We start from the raw sequence: 22,306 nt of genomic DNA, 5'->3' as shown, positions 1-22,306 counted from the left end.
ATTTTTTTTTTTTTTTTTTTTTTTTACATTAGAACAGAGCAACTAGGACCAACCTGTGCATAAGCTGTGAAAAAATAGATTTTTCTTCTGTGCTTAGACATAGTTCTAGGGCCTAATATCCAGCTCACTAGATAAATTACTACTGGCTTAGTTGGGTACTAGATTGCACTTACATTACACAAAGTAATTCCTTATTAAATCAAGACATGCATGTTCTTTGTGTTGAACCGGTTCTTAAGTCAGAGGCCTGATGTGTTGTTGAATAACTCTGGATGTACTGTGATGTTTCAAGAGCGGTATTGTTTGGTTTTGGTTTTGTGTCTTTTTTGTTTGTTGGTTGTTCTTCCCTCCACCCCCCAACAAAGATAAAAGCCTTTTGCTGAAATGACTGTTCAGATTTCTGTAATGTGAGTGTAATAAATGGATAGAATTAGAAATGTGCGTGTGTATACCTTCAGTTTTACATAAATAAGTAGAAATGTATGTGGAACTAATCTTCACAGTAGTCTGGTATTATATAGTAAAAAACCCCAACCAAACAAAACAGAAAAACCCAAAACCCCCAAACAACCACAACTAAAGAATACTGTTAATCAATTGTATGTATCTATATTCTGTGTCTTTACAATGAAGTTTTTGTGCATGTTTTATGTGAAGAAGTAACTTTTTTTCCTCTTAAGGCTGTATATCCATGCCGAAGTGAACCAGCCCTTAGTAAAAATGAGTTGGTGTTAACATCTGAGTCCATCATGAAGAAGAATGAATTTCTTTGCTGCCGAGAGAGTTTCCTGCAGGTAATTGTATCACTTCCTTATCACCTGTGATTAACTTTTCCTTATAAATCAAGGAAATTAAATAAAATGTTCTTACCAATCTGTAGAAGCAATGGCTGAATTTTATGCATTAGTAGCAGGAATAGTAGTTTGTTCAGTAATACATTTACAGGGCAGGGAGGTATGACTATAGTAATTTTAATTCTTATTATGGTAGTTGTTCATGTTCACCACAGGAACATTAGAAATGGGAGAAAAATCTAGTGATTTTTGAGTAGGTGTCACTGATCTGAGATATCTTGCTGGAATTTCTCTCCATAGCAATACAGTACAGTAATTATGTGCTTCCCCTGGGATGATGAGAAATGAAATAATACTTACTGACTGTATGTAAGAAACCACTAGGGCTGAGTCTTATACTCCATTATTATGCATATGTTTTGATATTATCAACTTTCTGAGTAACTGTTTTTACTCATTTGCGTGTTTTCCTGATAAATACCAGCTGTGCACTTACACCTCTTTACCTTGCTTTCTTATGATACTAACCCAGCAAAAACCTTGTGCCATATGAAATGCTTTTCTGGATAGGGCTTATCTTCTGGGGAGTACTTATATGTCTTTTAAGGATGAGTGAATGTTCACATGACTGCTTGCACTTTGAATTGTAAAAGTCCATTTGTTTGAAAGAGCATTAAACAATTTTAATACTTACGAGAGCAGCCACACTTAAGACTACTTTGGGAGACAGTGATTAAAAACTGTAGAATTAACCTGCCTGTGGACATGTAAAGCTGTTACCTTGATGAACCTTCTGATTACTGTCAGTGATGAGAACAACATGAATTTAGTGACCTGCTTTTGAAGGGTTTCTTTTTAATAGATCAGAGTGCTTCAGGGCAGAAGGTGGCAAAACTAGTAAGCAGTTGTTTATAAACCTGATTTGCAATTCCATTGCTAGAGCAGACTTGAAAAATAATTACATCCATACTTGAAATATGGTGTAAATCTTAACTGCATCTCTGAAGGAAATAAAAATGCAATTTACTGATATCAATTTATTGGAGATTTGGTTGTTCTTTGAGGTATACGTATTTTTAATCATATCTTGAAAATCTAAATAATTTATATTAATTTCAGAAGCACAGATATGACTACATCACCTTAATGGTAATTAGTTTAACTTATGATTTTTAAGTTTTAGATACTGTTACATTTTCTTCTTTCCTTTTCTTTTCTGTTCATCCTTGAAGACATTAACTGAGACAGGTTATGAAAAATATAATGAGGTAATTGTAGCATGTGTGTGCACTGTGTGAGCATTAATGTTAGTGCTTTTTAGCTAAAGACGTGTGTATAGTGCTAAAGTAACTGACTAGCATATATACATTACTGCTTATTAAATTACAATGTAGGCGTTCATCACAATAATTTAACCAGTTCCTTTTTAATGGTGAAAAACATAACATGCGAATTAATCCCCATAGTTAAACTTGAGGATTTGGAGGATTTGAGGAGGCTTTCTTTCAGTACATAACTTTCTTTTCTAAAACTCATTCTTTCAGTCTTTAGGGATACGAGCATGTTTTTCTGACGTTTTTCTGTCCCTTCCTCCACTCCTCCCTTCCAAAACAGAGATATTTCGTATCACTGTTCTTTTACCAGGAGGTTCCTATAATGGGCGTGCCCACTCTTGTCCAGAAAACAGTATGTCTAAATAGCCTTTTTCAAACAGACTAGCGTTCATTCTGCCTGCACTCTGCCCTCACCAGAGGGAATTCAACTGATGAAAAAGCATATTGTTGGCTGGCACAGTTTCAATTGTGTTAATATTTTAACGTTATTTGAGTTTATTAAGATACAGGTGAAAGGAAATTTTTGTTTTCTTCTTACTGAAATTGGGAAAATCTTGAGAAACCCTCACAATTAAAAAAAAACCCCAAACCAATCATTTTTCTGTGGTTTGTTTGCGATGATAAAATATGAGTATTGGGGAGTGTGGTGCAAACATGGAAAAGGCTGAGCTCACAGCCAGTCAGTGCTGGCATATGCAGAGCTGACCCAGTGGGTCTGCCTGGACTTGAATGGATTATTGCTGATTCTTGTGGGATTGTCTATACCGCTCTGTGTTTCAGTGGGCTTCTTAACTATGAGGATTCTTATATTAGCAGTGCTTCATGTATATAAATGATCTCACTAGCTGAAGTGCTGGGAAACATCATGCAAACACCTGGGTGACTAGGCTTTATACCCTGGACTGCTATTTTGACTAAATGTCAGCTCTGTAGGAGCTGACAAGGTCCACGTTGAGCTAGAGCTTACTGAGTCAGTTTGGTGCCTTTCTGTTAAATGGGTCCAGACTAAAAGACTTTATGGGTTTAGATAATGTGAAAGAACCAATGGTTTCTTAAGCTCGCTGTGGAAGTTACATAGCTGTGCTCACAGAGGACAGTGTTGCACTGAAGGCGATAAGTCCATAGAGACAGGCCGGCTCAGCAAAGAGTGAGCTACATTTTCTTTCTATTTGTAGTGTAAATTAATCCATAGTTTGGATAAACTGCCAACAGATAATTAAGTTGAGAGGAATAGGTCATTTCCTCTTTTAGTTCTTGTGCATGAATAAAACTTCTGACAATGAAAAATAAATGTGTTCAGAGATTTATATCTCACCTTTTCTGGCTTTAGTGTATGGAAGTAATGTATCATTTGAGTACCTTATTTTTACAATTTAGAGTGATATATAACAATTGATTTAGTATGTTGGAGGTTTTTGGGGGTGTTTTTGTTTGTTTGGGGGTTTTGTTGTTTTTTTTAAACTATGTTGGAACTCAGGGACTGTCAAAGAGGAAAAGTTGACAACAAGTAGTTTGCCATAATGCTATTTGCAGTCCTATGCTGTTTTGGTCTTAACTCTGCCCTATTGTGGACTTCCACCATATGGCCATATGACCAATTTTTCAGCCATTGCGACAACTTCTTTTGAGGAGTTGGTGGTGGTGCGGTTGTTATTACTGTCCCCTGGTTTTATGTGAGTAGGTGGAAATTTAAAAGAACTTAGTCTTTGGTGTTCTGGAGGGAGAAGTTAGTGTTACATCTGCTGCATTCTTCCCCTTCCACTACTCCCTTCCTGCCCCTCCACAAAAGAAACATCTTTCAAGATAGAATTACTTTCAAAGTCTCTCCTTAGTGTGGTGGTTTTTTTTTCTCTAGATCAAATGTTCTGGATGATCTTCTGTAAGTCCTGCAATATTCCTTATTTTATGCACCCATAGTAAAAAGATTATTTTTTTCTAATACCACGTTATTGCTTAACACTTAAATAAAGCAAATTACCAAATTTATGCAAAGATTTCAGGGTCAAAAACCTTTAAAATGGCAAAATATTTCATTCGTGAGTTAATACAACTTACTGCAGGGCAAAAGGGGCAGAAACGTATGAATGCATCCCGTTGACATCCAAGTGGGGAAACAACTTGAAGCATCCATTCCAGCAGGACACTTCCGTTGTTGGTTCTTTCGTTTGAGCTTTGTTCTAGTATTCACAGAAAATAATGTACTGTCTGAAAATACCTTGAATAACAGTAAGAATGTTGTTATTTTGAGAATCTGAGGATTCTGTTAGGATGTAATAGATGTGTTTTGACAATGATTTATGAATTCAGTTGTTTAAAAAAAAAAAAAAAAAAGACAAAAAGCAAACAAAAAAGCCCCCCAGTCACTCATATATTTACTCAATTTTGCAAGTAATTTTCAGTGCCTGGCTACTGAAAGGTTGGAAGGAGTCCAGTACTGAGTGAAGAAGAGGTGATATTATATAATCCTCATCCTGGTTGTCAGGCAGGACTAATGGGGTGGAAAGGATTTAAAAGGACTCTAAAAATCAAACCATTCACTTCTCCACAGAGGCTTTCTTAAATCATTGTTGAAGTAGATGGGAAGGATTTCCTCTTGCTTTTTGTTTATATTTTGTTTTGATAACCCTGTGTTATGGTAATGACTTGCACTGAGTCCACTTTTATGGAAAAGTTTAATCATGGACCTCGTATTTCATGACTTTTAGTGTACATATTTATATCCAAAGCGTAATGCCCAAATGATGCTTCATAGAAATGTTGGATGTTTTTCTAACAGTATTGTTTCCATTTATGTTCCAGTAAAGACTGCCAGAACTACTTTTGGGTAAACATGCTAAGAGAGTGAAAGGCTTATATACTACTACGTGCTAAATGCAATTATCTGCAAGACATCTCCACAGCATAAAGAAGTTATTTGAACTATGTTAGGTAGAGACTGACACGTATATATCAATTTTGAGGGTTTCCCCCCGCCCGAAGTAAAGTACATCTTGAATGTCTGAAATCTGTCCAGCAGGTGTCCTTTATATATACTTCCTCTCTTGCTCTACAGGCTTTCCACTTTGACTTATTTTGAATACTGAGAAATGAGTGAGAATACGTTTGTGTCAGTATACTCAGAAAATAAGAATTTTGAGGGTGGTTGGTGGGTTGTTTTTTTTTTTTTTTTTTTTAATGGTAGAGTCAGTTTCAGTAAGTGGTGGGTAGGAGGGAAGGATCAATCAAAGTCAAATCTCTTCAGTTTTCAGTGTGTGCTCAGGAAGGATGCTTTTATTCAGCGTGGACCATATTCCTCATGTACTGCTACTAATTTGTGGTTACACAAGAGTGAATCTGGTTTGCTAAATTCTAGTGTATGTGTGTGTCTAAGTTTTGATGTTCCTCTCTTCATATTGTGCAATGTTAATTTATTATTGTAAACATTTCATTTGGAGCTCTAAGCAAATAACTTACTGCCGAAGACTTCAATATGAAGACCATGTCTTTGCTTACTGTTGTTTTAATGTCATTTCAGGAAATTAAAAAATTCATCAAAGGTGTTTCTGAGAAGATAAAAAAAACTAGGGACAAGTATGGCATTAATGACAATGGCACAACAGAGGTAAATAGTTTCAAGGAGTAATTATGTAGTTATTTTAAATCTTCATAAGCTATTGCTTTTCCAACTGTTCTGTTCTCTTTTCAGCCACGAGTTTTGTATCAGTTGGATAGGATTACTCCAACACAACTAGAGAAGTTTCTAGAGACTTGTAGGGACAAATACATGAGGTAAGTGTTTAGCCTGTTATTTTGTCCATTTATCCCGCCCCCCAATTTAGTGTTTGTTGCTTACTTTGCAATCTAGGAGTGTATTTTGCTATTTTTACTGTATGAACGTTGGTTCTCTTGTGAATGCAGTGCAAATAAAGGATAAGAAATAGTTGGCCCCAATGACAAACATTGCAAGACAAAGGTGGAATGCAAAAAAAAAAAAAAAGAGAGGGGGAAAAGAAAAAAAAAAAAGCATTGCCATCTACAGGTGGGTTTGTTAAGGCAGAGTTGAGTCTTATACAGCAGTTCCACAGATCTGACAGAGCTGAGGTTTTTACCTTTCTGTCTTGAGTCATTATCAGATTCTTTCATTAGAAGACTTAATAATTTGTTTGGTTTCCTTCACATTGTACAAAAAATGCTTTATATTTAATTTTGTATTTCTTGAACAAGCAAAGCTCTCTGCTTGTGTTTAGGCACCTTTCTTCTGAAATAGTAGTAATCATACCAGTGAACACAGTTTTCTTCTATAGCTACTTATTAGTTATATCCGCAGATCGTGTTTTGACAGGAGATTCTGGTAAAAGCCAAAAGTGGTAGGATTCAGAGTGATAGAGGATATTGTTTAAACACTTAACTTTTTTATACCTGCTGACACGAGTGTTCCCTTGCCCTCTGGCAGGAGATTGTTCCAGAGCTCCGAAGAGTCCATACAAAATAGTGTCTGAATAGATCAGTTTCAAATCCATATGAATCTTGATGGTTATTCTTGATCTACACAGTCTGTGAATAGTTCTGTTACACTTCGTGCTAATGTGTTCTTGAATCTGTTATGCACTTGTAGGAGCTTTTTATTTGTTACTCTTTGTCTCTAACAAGACAGTGATAGTGTGGATATTTCCATCTTTTTATCCATTGAGGATTGTTTCATTTACTTAGACTCCCTGGATTTGTTCATTGGCATGCAGCCAGTGGTGACATCTTCTTTGTGGCCTCACACTCACCTGCATCAATTGTTTATTAGTATTTTTTCTTGTTCTTGAAGATTCATGTATATGTTAAATTCATAACAATTTTAAAGCAGTTACCAGTTTTCTGCTTTCAGTTATTAGCATTACTTGCTTACATTTGTCGTCAGTGTTCTTAAACATGAATTGCCTATTTTACTGCAGGAAGTTGTTTTAGCATACTATATTATGCTGATCTGACAACTGAAAGATGGTACCCTTGAAAAGGATCTAATTGCTCTGATGATTGTTTTTGTTTTATAGACTGTTACCATTATACCAGGAGAAACCTCTCAGCTGAGATTTCAGCACTTTTTGGGTAGATGTGACATGAATGTAAAGAGATCTTCAAATAACACTGAAAACAATAACCTTGACTTAAATAATTTTGTTCTACAGTCACCCAGAGTTAATTCCTTTAGATGTTACAAGCTAAATCACTATTAGACAGCAATTGTACTTGGTAAGAGTTCATCAAGGAAAATGCCAGAAGCTGCTGCAAGTCACATTGATTTAGGAAGTGGTATTGTGCCGTAAGTTCAGAGGTTGTGTTTGCTCTAGAAAAGCAGATCACATTGTACTCTGCGCGAGCTTAAGAATGCTAACTGCAGGATCTGAACAAAACTGTAGGGGAGAATGTAAACCACCCCTCATGTCTTATTTTGAGATCGCATGTTGTAGAGTAGCAGTTTCCATTTTTTGTCCTGTAAGAACAGCCAGTTCTCGAAGTACATAAATTTTAGAAAGGGACAAATGTGGGAACGAGCCCATTACATGCATAACTTGAAGGGAAAGTAGGTCATTAGTATAGGGCTTTTGAATAAGATGGAACCAAGAAGGCATTAATAGCTGGATTTTGCTCTGGTTAAAAAGTAATCTGCATAATAGTTTCTTAAGGAAGACTTAATAAAGGTCTCTCATGCTTAAACATATAAAGGGGAGTTTTGGAAATGTTAGCATATGGGATGTCCCTCAATGCGGAATCCTGAATCTATTGCTTGATGCTTAGGAGAAGGAGGACAGGCGTTTTGTTTTCTGTTGTGGGTGTTATACTGGACCTGTGGAAAGCCTGTATGACAGGGCATCTTCTTGCCTTGTGTGAGATCAGTCTTGAGTACTGGTGACCTTTTAATCTCTCTCCTGTTTGTTTATTTAAAAATATTAACAAACTTCTCATATATCTACCAGAATAGTTTCTGTCTTTGCTTGCTTAGAATTTTATGCCTTATTGAGTTCTATGTCTCTTTCTGTATTTTCTAATGAGAGAATTTACTTATCAGGGCACAGATGGAGCCTGGTTCTGCGGTAGGAGCTCTTTGTGCACAGAGTATTGGTGAGCCTGGCACACAGATGACTCTGAAGACTTTCCATTTTGCTGGCGTTGCTTCAATGAACATTACTTTGGGTGTGCCAAGAATCAAAGAAATCATTAATGCTTCAAAGGCTATTAGGTACTAACATTGTTTTGGTTTGAGTTTTTTCCCTTTGCCTAAGTGAAACCTGATGGATAAATTTGCAGTATGTGATAGCATTTCCCTGTTCGCAGTAACATACTAGACAGCATTGAATGCATGGAATGCCCAAACAAGAAAAATCTAATGTCTGTCCAACTACATGATACTCAGGGCCAGAGAAGAGACAAGTTTTATTTTTCTGAAAATCAAATGGGGTAAAGTGGTTACGTATTAAGTTGAATATGCCATTAGGCGTCTCTCGTATATTGTGAAACTTTCTGGTGTTTAGCAGTAGTTGAAGCATACCTATTCCTAGGTATCCATGAAGCCATACTTAAATAAATAATACTAGAATAGTGTACACCATGAAAATAGTCACTTGTTGTGTTAGAATCTCTTGTGTGTTTGCTTGTTTTTAACAGCTTGAAGTACATGAACAATAATTTCCTTAAATGTATCTGAGGAAGCTGAAGGTCTCTTTATTACCAAATACTACTCTAGATATGAGATGGGTTCCATAAGGCAAGCTGTAATTCAAATTGCCATCTGTGACCTAGCTGAGCTATTTCCTAACTGGGGGCGTTTTTTTGTGTATGTGTTTATTCTTTGTAGCACCCCTATTATAACAGCACAGTTGGACAAAGATGATGATCCTGATTTTGCCCGTCTGGTTAAAGGAAGAATTGAGAAAACTTTATTGGGAGAGGTAGGAAAAACTGTGTTATTGCTGATGCTTTAAATGTAAACACTAGCGAATTGCTATGGGGCATTTTAACCATTTTCACACGAGAACTGTTTTGTCCTTATCTCTTAAAGATTTCAGAATATATTGAGGAAGTGTTTCTTCCAGACGATTGTTTCATCCTAGTGAAGCTGTCTTTAGAGCGCATTAGACTGCTGAGATTAGAGGTGAGTTGTTCAGTTCTTACACAGAATATGCCTTGGGTAAGTTCCAAAGGGTCTCTTAATCCCGTCTCAGAAACAGTAATCAGACCAGTGGAAAGTTAAAAAAAGAAAGTGAACAAAGGATAGGCTGTGGCTATGTTACATGTGGATTTTTTTCCCTTTTTTTTCCTTTGTAAAGCAGATAATTTTTGCTTTATTTGGAAATGAGAGAACATATGTTCGTTTCTTGGTGTCTCGCTAAATATAAGGATGACATTTCTGTCCGTTAGTTAACATACAGGCCGGCACCCTCAGGATAGGATAGTATTTCATGCAATTTGTAAGAGTAACAATTTTTGTTTATTTTTCTGCATTCCACTTTGTTATATTCTGTTGAAAGACTGCTGCATGTACTTGAGCAGGTTTATATATGTTAAGAGAGATACCCTGATGTTTGCTGGCTGACTTTTGCCACAGGTGAATGCAGAGACTGTGCGCTACTCTATCTGCATTTCTAAACTCAGAGTAAAGCCTGGGGATGTTGCTGTCCATGGAGAAGCAGTTGTATGTGTGACCCCTCGTGAAAACAGCAAGAGTTCAATGTATTATGTATTGCAGTCCCTGAAGGAAGAACTACCAAAGGTAAACACAAAGGCTGTCTCATGTTTTTGTGGGAGGCAGTCAGTAATAATAATCTGGAGTTCTGTGGTGGGAAGATGACATAATTATTGTCAGTATTGACAATGAGCATTACTGTACACATCGAAGTTACTAGGTTTTTTGTTTTGTGAAGGTTGTAGTGCAAGGTATACCAGAGGTTTCCCGAGCTGTCATTCATATTGATGAACAAAGTGGAAAGGAAAAATATAAACTTCTAGTTGAAGGTGATAATCTGCGAGCTGTTATGGCTACTCACGGAGTGAAAGGAACAAAAACATCCTCTAACAACACTTATGAGGTAATGTTCAGATGGGTACTGTGGGTTTTTCCCCCATAGCATCTTTATTACAAGTGCTTGTTTGTGCTCAGATGCAGCAGTTGATACCTAATGAAGCCTGATTTCACTAATAGTTGTCAGAATGCATTAACGCAAGAGAATAATTCAACTGGCAGCACTATTCACTTCAGGGAAGCTTTTTCTATAAATACTTTTAAACCAGAGAAATGCAAAAGGCTAATAATGGAAATGGAGTATTATCTGACATCAGATGGTATTTGTTCCAGGAATATACTTGCTCCAAGCGTTTGGTTCTTCATTAATCTAACGTAATCTCTTATGTAGGTAGAGAAGACACTAGGAATTGAAGCTGCTCGAACGACCATTATCAATGAGATTCAGTATACAATGGTGAACCATGGTATGAGCATTGACAGGAGACATGTTATGTTGCTGTCTGATCTAATGACTTACAAGGTTTGTACTATGCTTTTTCTACGCGTTACATTGGCCTGTTTACACAAATGAATTTTACCATGTTTGAGGACGATGGGTGAGCTAGGGAGGTGGAAATCAGTTACAGGTTTAAGGAATTGTAAGTTGTACTGACCGAATATTGTTGTTTGTATATCGAACAAAATGCTTAATTAATCTAGTTCTTGGGGGTAGAGGGGAGAAGGTCTATTTTGACTGAAAACAAGTTGATATAATGAATAAGGAATCATCATTTTGTATTGGAAATAGGAATCCCCAAAATTGTGGTATGAAAATCAACTGTTTGGGTAACCATGCGTGCAATTTAAGGCTTGCTGTGCAGAAAACCACATGGGGTGTGGTTCATAGCAGCTGCACTGTATATAAGAGTCAAAGGATACAGACATTACAAATAGAATCAGATTACATGTAGAGTATGAACAGTCTTTCAGAACTTGTTAGTAGAAAATGATATCTGTTCTTTATTGATTGACTTTATTATTTGCATCCAATATGTTTTTTAGATTTGAGTACACTTAGTGAAGTAAGATTTTCCACTTTGCTTGCCAGAGTGCAAGGGTTTAATTTGGGTAGAATGGATGAAGGAGTTCTGACTTCTCCCAGAACTGTAGGGCTTTGTTGTACTGAGCTGCAGCAGTCCTCAGGGCTGGCCATGTGGAGCTGCAGCACAATAGTGGAAAAGGGCATCAAAGTGCAGTGTTTTACACTTGTTGGACTCCTCGCATGCATTCTTTTGTCTGTACTGCTGACTTGTGCTTCTGTGCACAGTCTGTTATAATCAGGATGTTCGTTAGAAACAGAGGCAGAAATAAACCAAGTTAGTTTAAAAAGCTAATTACTTTTTTTCTGGAGAGTGAAAAAAATGAAGATTTAACATCTTCTGTAATCTCCTGGCAGCTGAAGGCTGATTTATCAGTAGACAATAGGCAGTAGCTTCAGCATAGTGCTCTCAGACCCTGCTAAATTTTGTAGCTCAGCAACTAGTTTATAATTTTGTGTTTTTTCTCATGGCCATGTTTCTTTCAATCTTTCCAATATTCTTGCTTAAAAAAAAAAAAAAAATCTATTAACCATTTATAACAGCTTCTGTTGTGTATAATAATCACTTGTTATATTCAAATATTGATTACTACCAAACTATTAACCTTCAGAATGTTTAACTGGGAAGCAGCATATTATGACAATGTTATATTGTAGATAGTAATCTTTTTACTTACGACTTGTTTCATGTGTGTGTTAGAATAAAAACTACCTTTCTGTTGTTCACTTGATTTCCTTCAGCAAACATGACTGACTTCCAGCCACTATTGTGATAGTCTTTCTTTGGGTTTTTCTGTCAATCAAGGGTGAAGTGCTGGGCATTACTAGGTTTGGACTGGCAAAAATGAAGGAAAGTGTGTTGATGCTGGCTTCTTTTGAAAAGACTGCAGACCATCTCTTTGATGCTGCATACTTTGGACAGAAGGATTCTGTTTGTGGTAGGTATTTCAAATTCTGTTGCAGTTTGTGGTCTTAACCCAGCATCTGTAAATCTCTTCAAAGCATTGGATTTTTGCCCTCATTAAGCTTTCTGTTCAGCTTACATGTCAAAAACTTCAGGTCTGAGGCTGATCCATACTTCTTGATCCCAGAAGCTTGGTGGATGTTTCTCTACTTCTGATCTCAGAGATCTTGAAGTCAGTTGGACATTTGTTGTATGTTTCTTAAAGTAGACTTCTAGTAATTTGGTTTTACTCCTCACCACATAGCTCAGTGAAATACCAGGAAATTTGTGCCACTGTCAGTAGTTCTGTTTTTTCAGTTGTGAAAGTTTGTGTATCTTCAACACCTAGAGCTGATTAAGGAATCCAGTGCCCCGTTCAGTATTTAGGTTTTGTTTTCAGGCCTACTAAAAAGCAGGAAAGCATATATGTCTCAGGTAGCATAGGTGAGTATCGTACTGTGCATAATGATTGCTTATCTGATTTGTCAGTTGTACCTAGAAATAGAAAGGTGAAGTTCTTGACTTCTCCAGTTAGTTCTGATCTAAATAGATAAAAATTGTGTGTGGTTTTTTGTTGGTTTGGTTTTGGTTGTGTTTGGGGGTTTTTTTTGTTTTAAATTAGAAGCCTTGTTTATCAGTACTCCATTCATTAACAGAACAGGGAAGATCCCTGTCCTGAGAAATTTCTTTTTAAATGTATCTGTTCTTCAGTTTTAAAGTTAAGTTCATTAACATACACTGAATCATCTCCTCACTGGATTAATGAAAGAATCCAATAAGAGTTTAAAAATACATGTATACATGCACACAGGTGCATGCATGCACGCATACATACAGCCAAACAGAAAGCTCAAATAGATGAGTTTTGTCATTCTGTTTGTCTCTTAATTTTGCATTTCTGCCACGTACTCTAATATTCGGATTTGAAATTATTTTTCTTTTTTTAAACTCCTTTGCCCCCATTCCTTCTAGATGTCCTTCTCCTTTAAGCTACACACATTTTGGTATGATTTGTTAAAAAGTCTCTATCTAGTAGGTTAAGCAGAGAAAAGGACAAGTAAGCAGGTTTCACCCTCTTCATCATCTGTTTATGTAAGGCCTACCATCCTGGAGCTGTAACTGCTCATTTGGAGTTTCTGGGTGCTAATGAAATACAAAAATATGAATGTATTATGTTAAGGTTTCCTAGTTTGTGTGTATTTCTAGGTGGTCTTAGCAAGTGTAGTCAATTTCAAACAGTGCTTTGCAGACAGTATATTTTCTGAATCACTGGAATCTGTTAGAAACCTTGGTATTACTAGTTTGTATTTTAAGAACTCTGCCACTTTCTGGCTATCCATCATTCCACATGAGTGGGATTTGCTTATTTTTTTTAATTATTATTTGCCCATGATTAAAGCAAAGATCCTATAGGAGATTGAGAAAAGATTTTCTTTTCCTTACTGTCCAGGATGGAATCAAAGTCCCCTCTGAGCTGGTAAAATCTTGTTTTGAACAATATGGAAACCAAAGATCTTTTCATGTTATAGAAATGCTTTAGCTCTATGAAAGTTTTTCATATATAAATGTCTTAGTTCAAATAAGGAAATGGAATGGACAAAACAGAAAATTGTTGTGTGTCTTCCAAAACTGAAGAGATGATACTGGCTTGCTTGTATGAAAAAGTGCTGTGCAGCTGGCCACTGTTAGTTATCTCTTTGAATTACTATGAAAAGACTCTTACATGCTCATGGCTTTGCATCTCCGGAGCAGGAAAAAATCATAAACATTGCCAAGAAAAATTAGTGTGTACCCAAAATCAACTATAGGTGCTGAACTGAATGACACCTCAAGTCGGTGCCTCTCCTGAATGTGTGGGTGTAGTTTTAGACCATGTACCCTTTGAATCCCTTTTGTCTTGAAGGATGCTTTTCTGCTCCTGAGAAAATGGGGAACAGCTGATTCCTGCTTTACGTACATAGACAAGCGTTTTCTCTTGAGAATTGCTGATACCACCTTTCAGTGGGCAGAGTGGGTTGAAACTAGAGCAGAAGAGTACATCCAGTTCCAGCAAGCATCCATGGGATGCTGGAAGCAGGATCAACAGGAAGTACTATCTGCAAGCCACTGCTTAGAGATCTAGTCAGTTTACCTTTCTGTCCCCTTCCCAAAGAGCAGCCCACAGCACTCTCATTTCAAACTTAAGAATGGGAACCAATAGCTACCACTCCTGTGATGTTCATTTATGAGGAGGTGGTCTGGAAGGGAAGTGTCAAAAATAAACTCTGCAATAAGAGCAGTGTGACTGACTTCATCTCTAACTAGCTTCTTCTAGCTGAAAGTGAGAGCAGAAGCTCATAGCTGTCAGCCAGATGCTTAGATTTGCAATAGATTATAACTTGTGGTGTTACAAGACATTGCACTGGAGGAGTCTTGGATGGTCACTAGAGCAGAGCGTGCTGCCCTGGCAGTTCTTCTGCCATCAACAACATCATTAGCTTCATCCATCCGATATGATTGCCATTGGTCTTTAGCATTCATTAGTCTGAGCAGATCTATAACATACACTTGGTTGTTAGAGCGGCGTGTTCTGTCTGAACGTTTCCTGCTATACATGACTGCTGTCAGGTGCTACAAACTATTACGTTGTCCATGAGGCAGAGGGGACGTGGGGAGGAAGGGCTTCTGGTCAGAATCTTCATTCATATACACTTAAATTACCAATCAAATCTTGCCAGAATTTTAAGTTGATTTTCATCCTTTGTGCATTCAAAGGTACAGCTTTTTATTGTTACTTTCTTAAACATTTATGTGAAGGACAGTATTCTTATACTCCTGAGAACATGCAGAAGTGTCATTTAGATTATAACAGTATGCAGAGAAAAAAAACACTGGCATCTGATAGCTTGCTTTTAATGTGGAACGGTCTTCGGAAAAGTTGGATACATCAGTAGATCTGGAATATAAATGTGTCAGCACGTTGCTGTGAAAATGTTATGGCTATGAAAAATAGCTGGGACAGATTAAATCTTTAAATTCAAACAAAGCCCTTCTTGAATCATGAAAATGCAAAAAGTGGTCTAGCTAAAGTAGCGGTATGCCTTTTTCACTGGCAAGTTGCGGGGGTTTCAAGGGAACGTGGCCAGATTTGACTGCAGTCTTAGCACTGAATCAGAGAATGAACATGAAGAACTCTGCCTTGCATCTTCTGCTGTTGGCACGGAGTGGAATGTGTCTTCTCCAAAAACAGACCTTCTGAAGCTCTTTCATTGCTAGAGAAGGTGTTTAGGTTAGGTTGAATTTTTCCTTTCTAGAATTTAAATAACACAGACTAAATAACATACTGATCTGGTGACCATAACATTTCATTTTATCTAGCAAAGAGACCTTGGTCTTTACATGTGAGGCTCAAGGAGATTTGGTAGGCAATGCATACAGAATGGACAAATGAAAATAGTTTTGTACATCCTTACTCTTCAGATGTTCAACATGTTTGGGTTTTTTTTTTTCCCCTAGGTGTTTCTGAGTGCATCATCATGGGAATTCCGATGAATATTGGAACGGGACTTTTTAAACTGTTGCACAAAGCAGACAAAGAATCAACCCCTCCTAGGAGGCCTCTGATATTTGATAATAATGAATTTCATATTCCCATTGTTACATAGCACTTGGACATAATACAAGATAGCGAAACAAGAAATAGCAAGAAAACATCATTTAAATTAAGAAATGTGTATTATCAGTTCTGTGTGTCTCTAACTTTGAATTGGTAAGTGAAATACTATCAAAAGAATTTCCAAATTGTTTACCACCTGTTGTTAGTAGAGACCCTGAAAAGAGAGGCTTCTCTGCATCAGAGAGTGGAAATAAATTTAGAGTGGATTTCAGCTGATAAAATTTTCTTTTTCATGTGCTAGAATTAGATCTCTGTGTTAATATTAATGGATGGAAGTTGTAAGTAACTCAGCATTAGACACATGTATTCAGATTTTGTTAAAAAAACCCCGAACTGCAAGAATTCTGGGAGCTTGCACAGAGTGCATTTGGAAATGGCCTTTCAACAGGAGCTGCAGAGGTCAATCTATAGCTGTTAAGAATCGAGACTTCAGAATGCTAGAACTGAGTCTCTGATTAATTCATACTGAGTTAAACTTCAAGAGTGCTGTTGAAAGTGTTTGAAATACTTGTTCTTTGCTTGTGGTTTTTTTAAGTCATTTTTGGTTTATCCCAAGTTATTATCCAATAAATGGCTTTCCTCCCCAGAATTCTGCTTTGGGACGTACCTGCAAGAAGCCGCACATTGTAAAGCTGCTACTAAATTCTGAGATCACTGTTATAAGAACATTACAGATTATAAATAGCTTTGCACATTATAGCAGCTGTTAAACTGCTGGAATCTGTAGTTTACAGCAGTCTTAGTTTTGGGAAAGTTTCATAATTGAGCAGGATCATCTGAACAACCTAGTTTTATTTTAATATATAAAGTAAAAATAGAAAGGGAAGCTGTTCTCATGCATTGTCATGAAGTAATTTGAAAGTATTTTAATCGTTAGCCCACTGGAGCAGTTTTCAGAACGAATATAGAATTTAAAATATTTCAGTGCAGGATGTTTAAATTTATTCTGGTGCTATGGAGGGAAAAGTATCTTAGTGTTTTCTTGTCAGCAGTGTTTGGATATTCAGTGTGCTCATAACATGGCTCAAGGTGGGAGAGAACCAAAACAGAAAAGCTGAAGTTGTGCACTCATGAAGTAAAAGCAGGCTGCTGAATGAGCTAGCGTTTGAAAATGGACGGGTTTGTGCTGCAGTTTGACTTCATGTAGCGACCAAAAGAAAAGTGTAAGGCTACATTCAGAGAATGTTTTAAGTCTTAAGGTGCCACTGTGTTTATTTTTTTAAATCCTCCATGCAGAGAAGACCTGATATGAAATTCAACGTAGCTATTCTCAAATTATTTTGTGTTTTCAGTGTGATACTAAGATATACTTCTGCCTAGATTTTGGCACGGTAAAGATTGAGAATGTAATGCATTTACTATCTGCTCTAAAAGCCATATCCCTTTTAACAATAGAAATTTCAGAATAAATTAAAATTTTCTTTGTGATCTCAGTGAGATTGGCTCTTGCTGATTTGTCTGTGTAGAAGTCTAGCTCTATTTCTTTTCGAAGATGTTAAGTATAAGACAGGTAGGGGCCAAATGGAGAAAGCCTATAAAACTTTCCTGTGGATAAGTACTTGATTTTTATCATGGGAAATTCTACTGTAAGTGCTTGGCATTGTTGTGAATAAAGATTCTTCTGAAGGTGTAAATGGGTGGAGTTTGTATTGGAATGAGTAACTGCCTCTGGTTTTTTTTTTTTTTTTTAAATATAGTGAAATGTGGCTATTTAAATGGTGGTTTTACTCTTGTATGTGTTAAAAGTATTCCGTAAATTACATCTGTTATCATTGTCTTTAACATGACAATAAAAAGAGGCAGAGATAAAGAAAATGTAAACCTTGTGTTTGTTTATTGATGCATTGTATTTGTGCGTAATTAACTTATGGGTGACTTAGCCTCCATCTCCCTCATTTCCTTAGTTATTAAGACAGTGGAGAATTATTGAGCTTAAATGTCGGGTATTTACAACCTAAATGCATATGTAATATAAAACCTATCTTGCTTAAAGTAAATATGAACACATCTTGCCTTCCTAGCAGGGTATGTGCTTCATAAATATTTCAGCCAAAAATAGATTGTTTACAAGAGCACTCTGAATTCGTAATTACTGTTTGGGCTTTCTGTACAGTCAGTAAACAAATGAGCTGTTGGATTTCACTCATAAGCAGCTTTTTTAAGGGCCAGTTTTAATGGTGAAAGAAATGGAACATTGGGTTATTTCTTAAAATTTACATTTTTATTAATTTTCATTAGTGCAGGTTTCATTTTTAAAAAATAAATACTATTTTGTACATCGTCCTCTATTTTCTAATGAATGTGCTAATTGAAATGAAATACTAAGTTAAATGTCAATTTTTAAGAAATAATTTTGTTTCTGGAAAATTACTAGCTAGCAGTAGAAGCTTTAGAACAGAACAGCCCAGACAGCCAACATGCCTTTGGGTGGAAAAGCGTCGCTGATTCATTTATGACGCCTCAGAATTGTTTGGGTGCTTACTACAGTAAAAGCACTTGTGAAGTTAACGCTAAAATCTCTAGCCATTAGGTTATGGGAACAATTAGGTACTATCGTTCAAATGTGATCACCGGATGCCCTTAAAATGCTAAACGTCGTCCAGCTCCTGTAGATCTTGGGCATTGGAGTTAGGGCAGTAGGGCTGCTGAAGAATCTGGGGTATGAACTGCAGAGCAGTGGTGCAGCAGGCAGGCAGCAAGGCCAGCTGCGAGTGGGAGGCCTGAGGTGGGAACCCAGGTTCATTCCGGTGCTGTTGATGGCATATTTTTAAGAAAGCAAGAATTGGCAACCAAAATTCATTCAGTTAGTTATGAATATCCATATCCTGATTTCTAACTTTCTCCATATTTTTCATCTGTTTTAAAACAAATATAAACTTTTTCTTAATTGTCGGGCTTAGAAACTCCTCGATAAATCATTATGTATAAACTGATCCTTGATTATTTTTTTTCCTCAGTGAGGTCTACTGAAAATACTTTACTGTGTGACTTGCACTCAAACTTTGAAAATGGTTGCCTGTCTTAATCTCAAGTAAATGGCAAAGCAGATAGGTTGTTCATTTGAAGTCTTTCAAGATTAGTAGCTCTGGATTTTATGTCTAGTGGGTCGAAAAAAACCCTTCCATCTCCGCTTTTCTTCCTGTCTAACGATAGGAGTAGCTGAATAATGACTTCTAAAAATATGTCAGTAGATACTTGGAGATGGAGGGTGCTTCTGTATGTCTGTCTTTGCCCTCAAAACAAACAAATGAATACCCACCTTTGGTCCCGCTGACTGGAACATGGCAAATGGCCTGCCAGTCTGGTGGCAGCTCGGATGGAAAAGCCTGGAGGCCTGGCCATAGGAAGGCGGCTGCGGCAGCTGCTGAAGCGCGCTGTTCCCAGCGAGGGATCGGCCGAGCTCGGCGGCGAGGGCAGCGTCTTTTCAGCGACAGGAACACAGCAGAACTGAGCAGAAGTGCTCGTGAAGGGGAGAGGACAAAGGAGAAATCCAATGGAGAAGCTAAGTAAAGCTCTGCTTCCTGGGACTGTTGCAGGCGGGTTAGGTCTCTGCTGTGCCATACAGCTGTGTGACGGCTGTATGGATGGCAAGATGCGGCTACGAACATTCCGGAAAGACAAGCCGCGTGTCCAGGGGCTGCAGCCGTCCGCTGCGGAGCGGGGCAGGGCTGTCTGGGCTGGGCGTGCGGCTTCAGTTGCTGGTGGTTGAAGTTAAGCCAGAGTGCTTTTGCAAGCCTGTGTAATATTACTCTACAATGTATATACCCTACATAATTTTGACAGAGAGCTGAATACAGACTTGACGGTGTAATTTTTACAGATGAGGTTTACGCTAATTAGCAATCTATGACCGCTTGCCCTTTATCCTTTGGCAAATTACTGTTTGCTCCCCATAGTATTTGTATTTGATGGGAAGAGTACTTAAGGTGGAAGAAGCATGCAGGCAAAAATTGTAGTTAAAATTAATTAAACCAATCAGCAGAGCGTGATTTCTTTTGGAAAAGGCACTTCATTTAAAAAAATGGTAATAAAGTACTTTCTTAATATGTTTATCAGGAAACTACTTTACACGTGTCTCTTATCTGCAGCGAGATAAGAAAACGGAAGCACGTGCTATATAGGTTTCCTGTTGCGAATATGGGAAGCTGGAAATAAATCCAGAACCGTGCTGCTTTGGTCCGTAAGTTGAAGAATTTTAGTATGGAGGGCTATTCCTTTTCTTGCTTAACCTATGCTTTAAAAAAAAAAAAAAAAAAGAAAATGAACGCTGTATTTTATAAATTAACTAGAAGTAGGATAAAATTTGGTTCCTTCAGGACAAATACTCCTTGCTGTCTGACCACTTGTCAGTGTTTCAGTATACGCTGAAGGAACCGCTGCAACAGGTAATTCCTCAATTTCCTATCACTGTGCTTGCAGACAGGAATGTCTTTAGAAACCCACAGTGACCAGGGTAAAGATTTTCATAGTATCTGCGTATTTGCCTAAATTCTTCTGTGAATGTAACTGATGAATGTTGTATCTTCAAACTGGTTAGCTAAAGCTGTGTATTCAGACCCAGAAAAGTCTGTCAGTAATTAAATATGTGGACAAAACATAAGTAAATATGAAGGATTGGCCTGTATTTTTTATATTGTCTAAGAGGAGAAAAACTAAAAGGGATCAAATTAGAAAATGTATTAATATTTTAATGTGCAAGTACTTGGCAGGTTATTTGGATGTGATTACAGTATTGATATAAATGCATAGCAAACTTATCTTGAGGAATAAATAGAAAATCTCACAGGACAATCTGAAAGGCTGAAATAAAACAAACTAGCCCTACTACTCTTCTATGTCAGTGCTTGTGAAAAGGAATTAAGGTTTCCTGTAACTGATAAAATGGAAGTTTTAAAACATTCCTTCTAATGAAAAGAGATCATATCATCATCTTCCACTAGAGAGCAGCATTTTGTTTTGGGAAAAGACGTCTTTAGGTAGCAATTCTTTATTTTTCTATTAAAAATGTTTTTTGCAATATCAGAGCAATAAATACAACTATGGGAAGGAAGATTACCTGTTAAAATCATATACATGAGGAAGGAGATTAAGAGAATTCATTTTCTTAAGAAGGAGAAAACAGAGTCCAGCTGTGCTTTTTCACGAATTAGTAAGGACTTGCTTATCTTTTGCCCCACTTGGCTTCAAACAAACAAACAAAGAAAGTAGCTCTTAAGTAGAAGGCTGTAGTCATTCCCGAGGGAACCTAGCGAGTTGCTCCTGGCAAGTGGGAGACCGGCGTATCTGTACTGTGAAAGGGGACGTGTCTTTTGTGGCAGCATTTTCCATGCAGCAGTGATTGCTACAATCTGCATTCATTCTCTATAGCAAGTACTTAATTATAGCTCCAAGAGCTTCTCTGAAGCATGAAGTTCTGGCAGCTCACTGGGTAGCATCTCACATTCTTCCGCTGCTGCAGCACCCCAGAGCAAGGCTGTAGTAAAAACACTTGAAGGTGATGCTGAGAGATGCGAGACACCAATGTTTAGGACTGAAAATAAGAGGAAACAGGCGGTCTGCTGTGTGTGCAGGCAGCTGAAAACAGCAAGACTTACGAAAGATGACTGCTGCTTTAATGTCTGACAGCTACAGGGATACCTGTAGCTTTGTTAGTTCCTATCGTATGTGTAACTCAATTCATGGTGGTCTTTTGAGCAAGAACTTAGTATTGACTGGCTGTGCTTAGGGGTTCTGTTGGCCATGAGCTTCTTTGAAAGCAGGGTTGTTCACCGCCACAGTTTGTTCTAGTTATATGTAAACCACCGTGTGCATCAGGTGGCAAAAGGTGTTTTTTAATCCAAAGAGTCTGTCTTGTGAGTCTAAGCCTGCAAGATCAGGAATAATTGCATGTTCCTTTTGGAAGCAACCATGGTAGGTGTGACTGACGTTGCACAGGAATACAGTGGTTTCTGCAGGTGTTGAGGATAGAGGGAAGAAAGCTGAAAAGACAGGGAATGCTAGGGGATATGGAAGCAGAGTGGAAGTTCATGTCTGTTTGGGGGGAAACGGAAAGGTGCCAGCTAGGTAAAGGGACACACAGATATTTGTAACCTCTACAAGGAGTCGCAGTGAAGTGATGGAAATAGCTGGAAAAAGGACGTGTATTCCTGAAAACTAAGATTTCATTATTTGTACTGGAGATTGCTGTCACTGGCTGTGACAACTGATAGCTAAATCATCATTCATTCATTGGATAACTGTTAATAATAACTCTGAATTATTTCCTTCAGTTATCATATCTGGTTATAATACTCTTTCAACCAACTGTACACCATTACAGTTCCTTAGCTACAGCAATATCCTGCAGTTGAGTGTAAAAACTGCTATGCATGTCAGGTTCTGGTCAGCCCACATGGAAGATCATATCTGTAATTGGGGGGCAAACAGAAATCTGTCTTTTAGTGTTGATATCTGCAGTTAGATCAGAAGCATTCCTGGAAAATCCTTATTTGAGGAGTTTTTAATAATATGTA

The 22,306-nt window shown here is 37.4% G+C and overlaps 1 protein-coding gene across 2 annotated transcripts in view; it reads left to right on the top strand.

Annotated features, from left to right (window-relative positions):
- Window positions 1–17,534, top strand: part of POLR3A (RNA polymerase III subunit A) — a 40,712-nt gene extending 23,178 nt beyond the window's left edge. Inside the window, exons 21-31 of one of the 2 annotated variants that reach the window (XM_075717489.1) lie at window positions 681–794; window positions 5,643–5,729; window positions 5,814–5,896; window positions 8,166–8,336; window positions 8,952–9,045; window positions 9,156–9,248; window positions 9,702–9,866; window positions 10,018–10,182; window positions 10,507–10,638; window positions 12,002–12,134; window positions 15,635–17,534. In XM_075717489.1, the coding sequence (XP_075573604.1) occupies window positions 681–794; window positions 5,643–5,729; window positions 5,814–5,896; window positions 8,166–8,336; window positions 8,952–9,045; window positions 9,156–9,248; window positions 9,702–9,866; window positions 10,018–10,182; window positions 10,507–10,638; window positions 12,002–12,134; window positions 15,635–15,783 (1,386 nt within the window). In that variant the 3' untranslated portion in view covers window positions 15,784–17,534. The remainder of the gene's footprint in view (window positions 1–680; window positions 795–5,642; window positions 5,730–5,813; window positions 5,897–8,165; window positions 8,337–8,951; window positions 9,046–9,155; window positions 9,249–9,701; window positions 9,867–10,017; window positions 10,183–10,506; window positions 10,639–12,001; window positions 12,135–15,634) is intronic. The other variant, XM_075717490.1, reaches the window with a different exon arrangement.
- Window positions 17,535–22,306: the final 4,772 nt, after the last annotated feature.

The sequence above is a fragment of the Pelecanus crispus genome, chromosome 10, assembly GCF_030463565.1.
Source record: "Pelecanus crispus isolate bPelCri1 chromosome 10, bPelCri1.pri, whole genome shotgun sequence".
Lineage (NCBI taxonomy): Eukaryota > Metazoa > Chordata > Aves > Pelecaniformes > Pelecanidae > Pelecanus > Pelecanus crispus.
The sequence above is the reverse complement of the archived record's forward strand: the minus strand, read 5'-3'. Positions and strand labels throughout refer to the sequence as shown.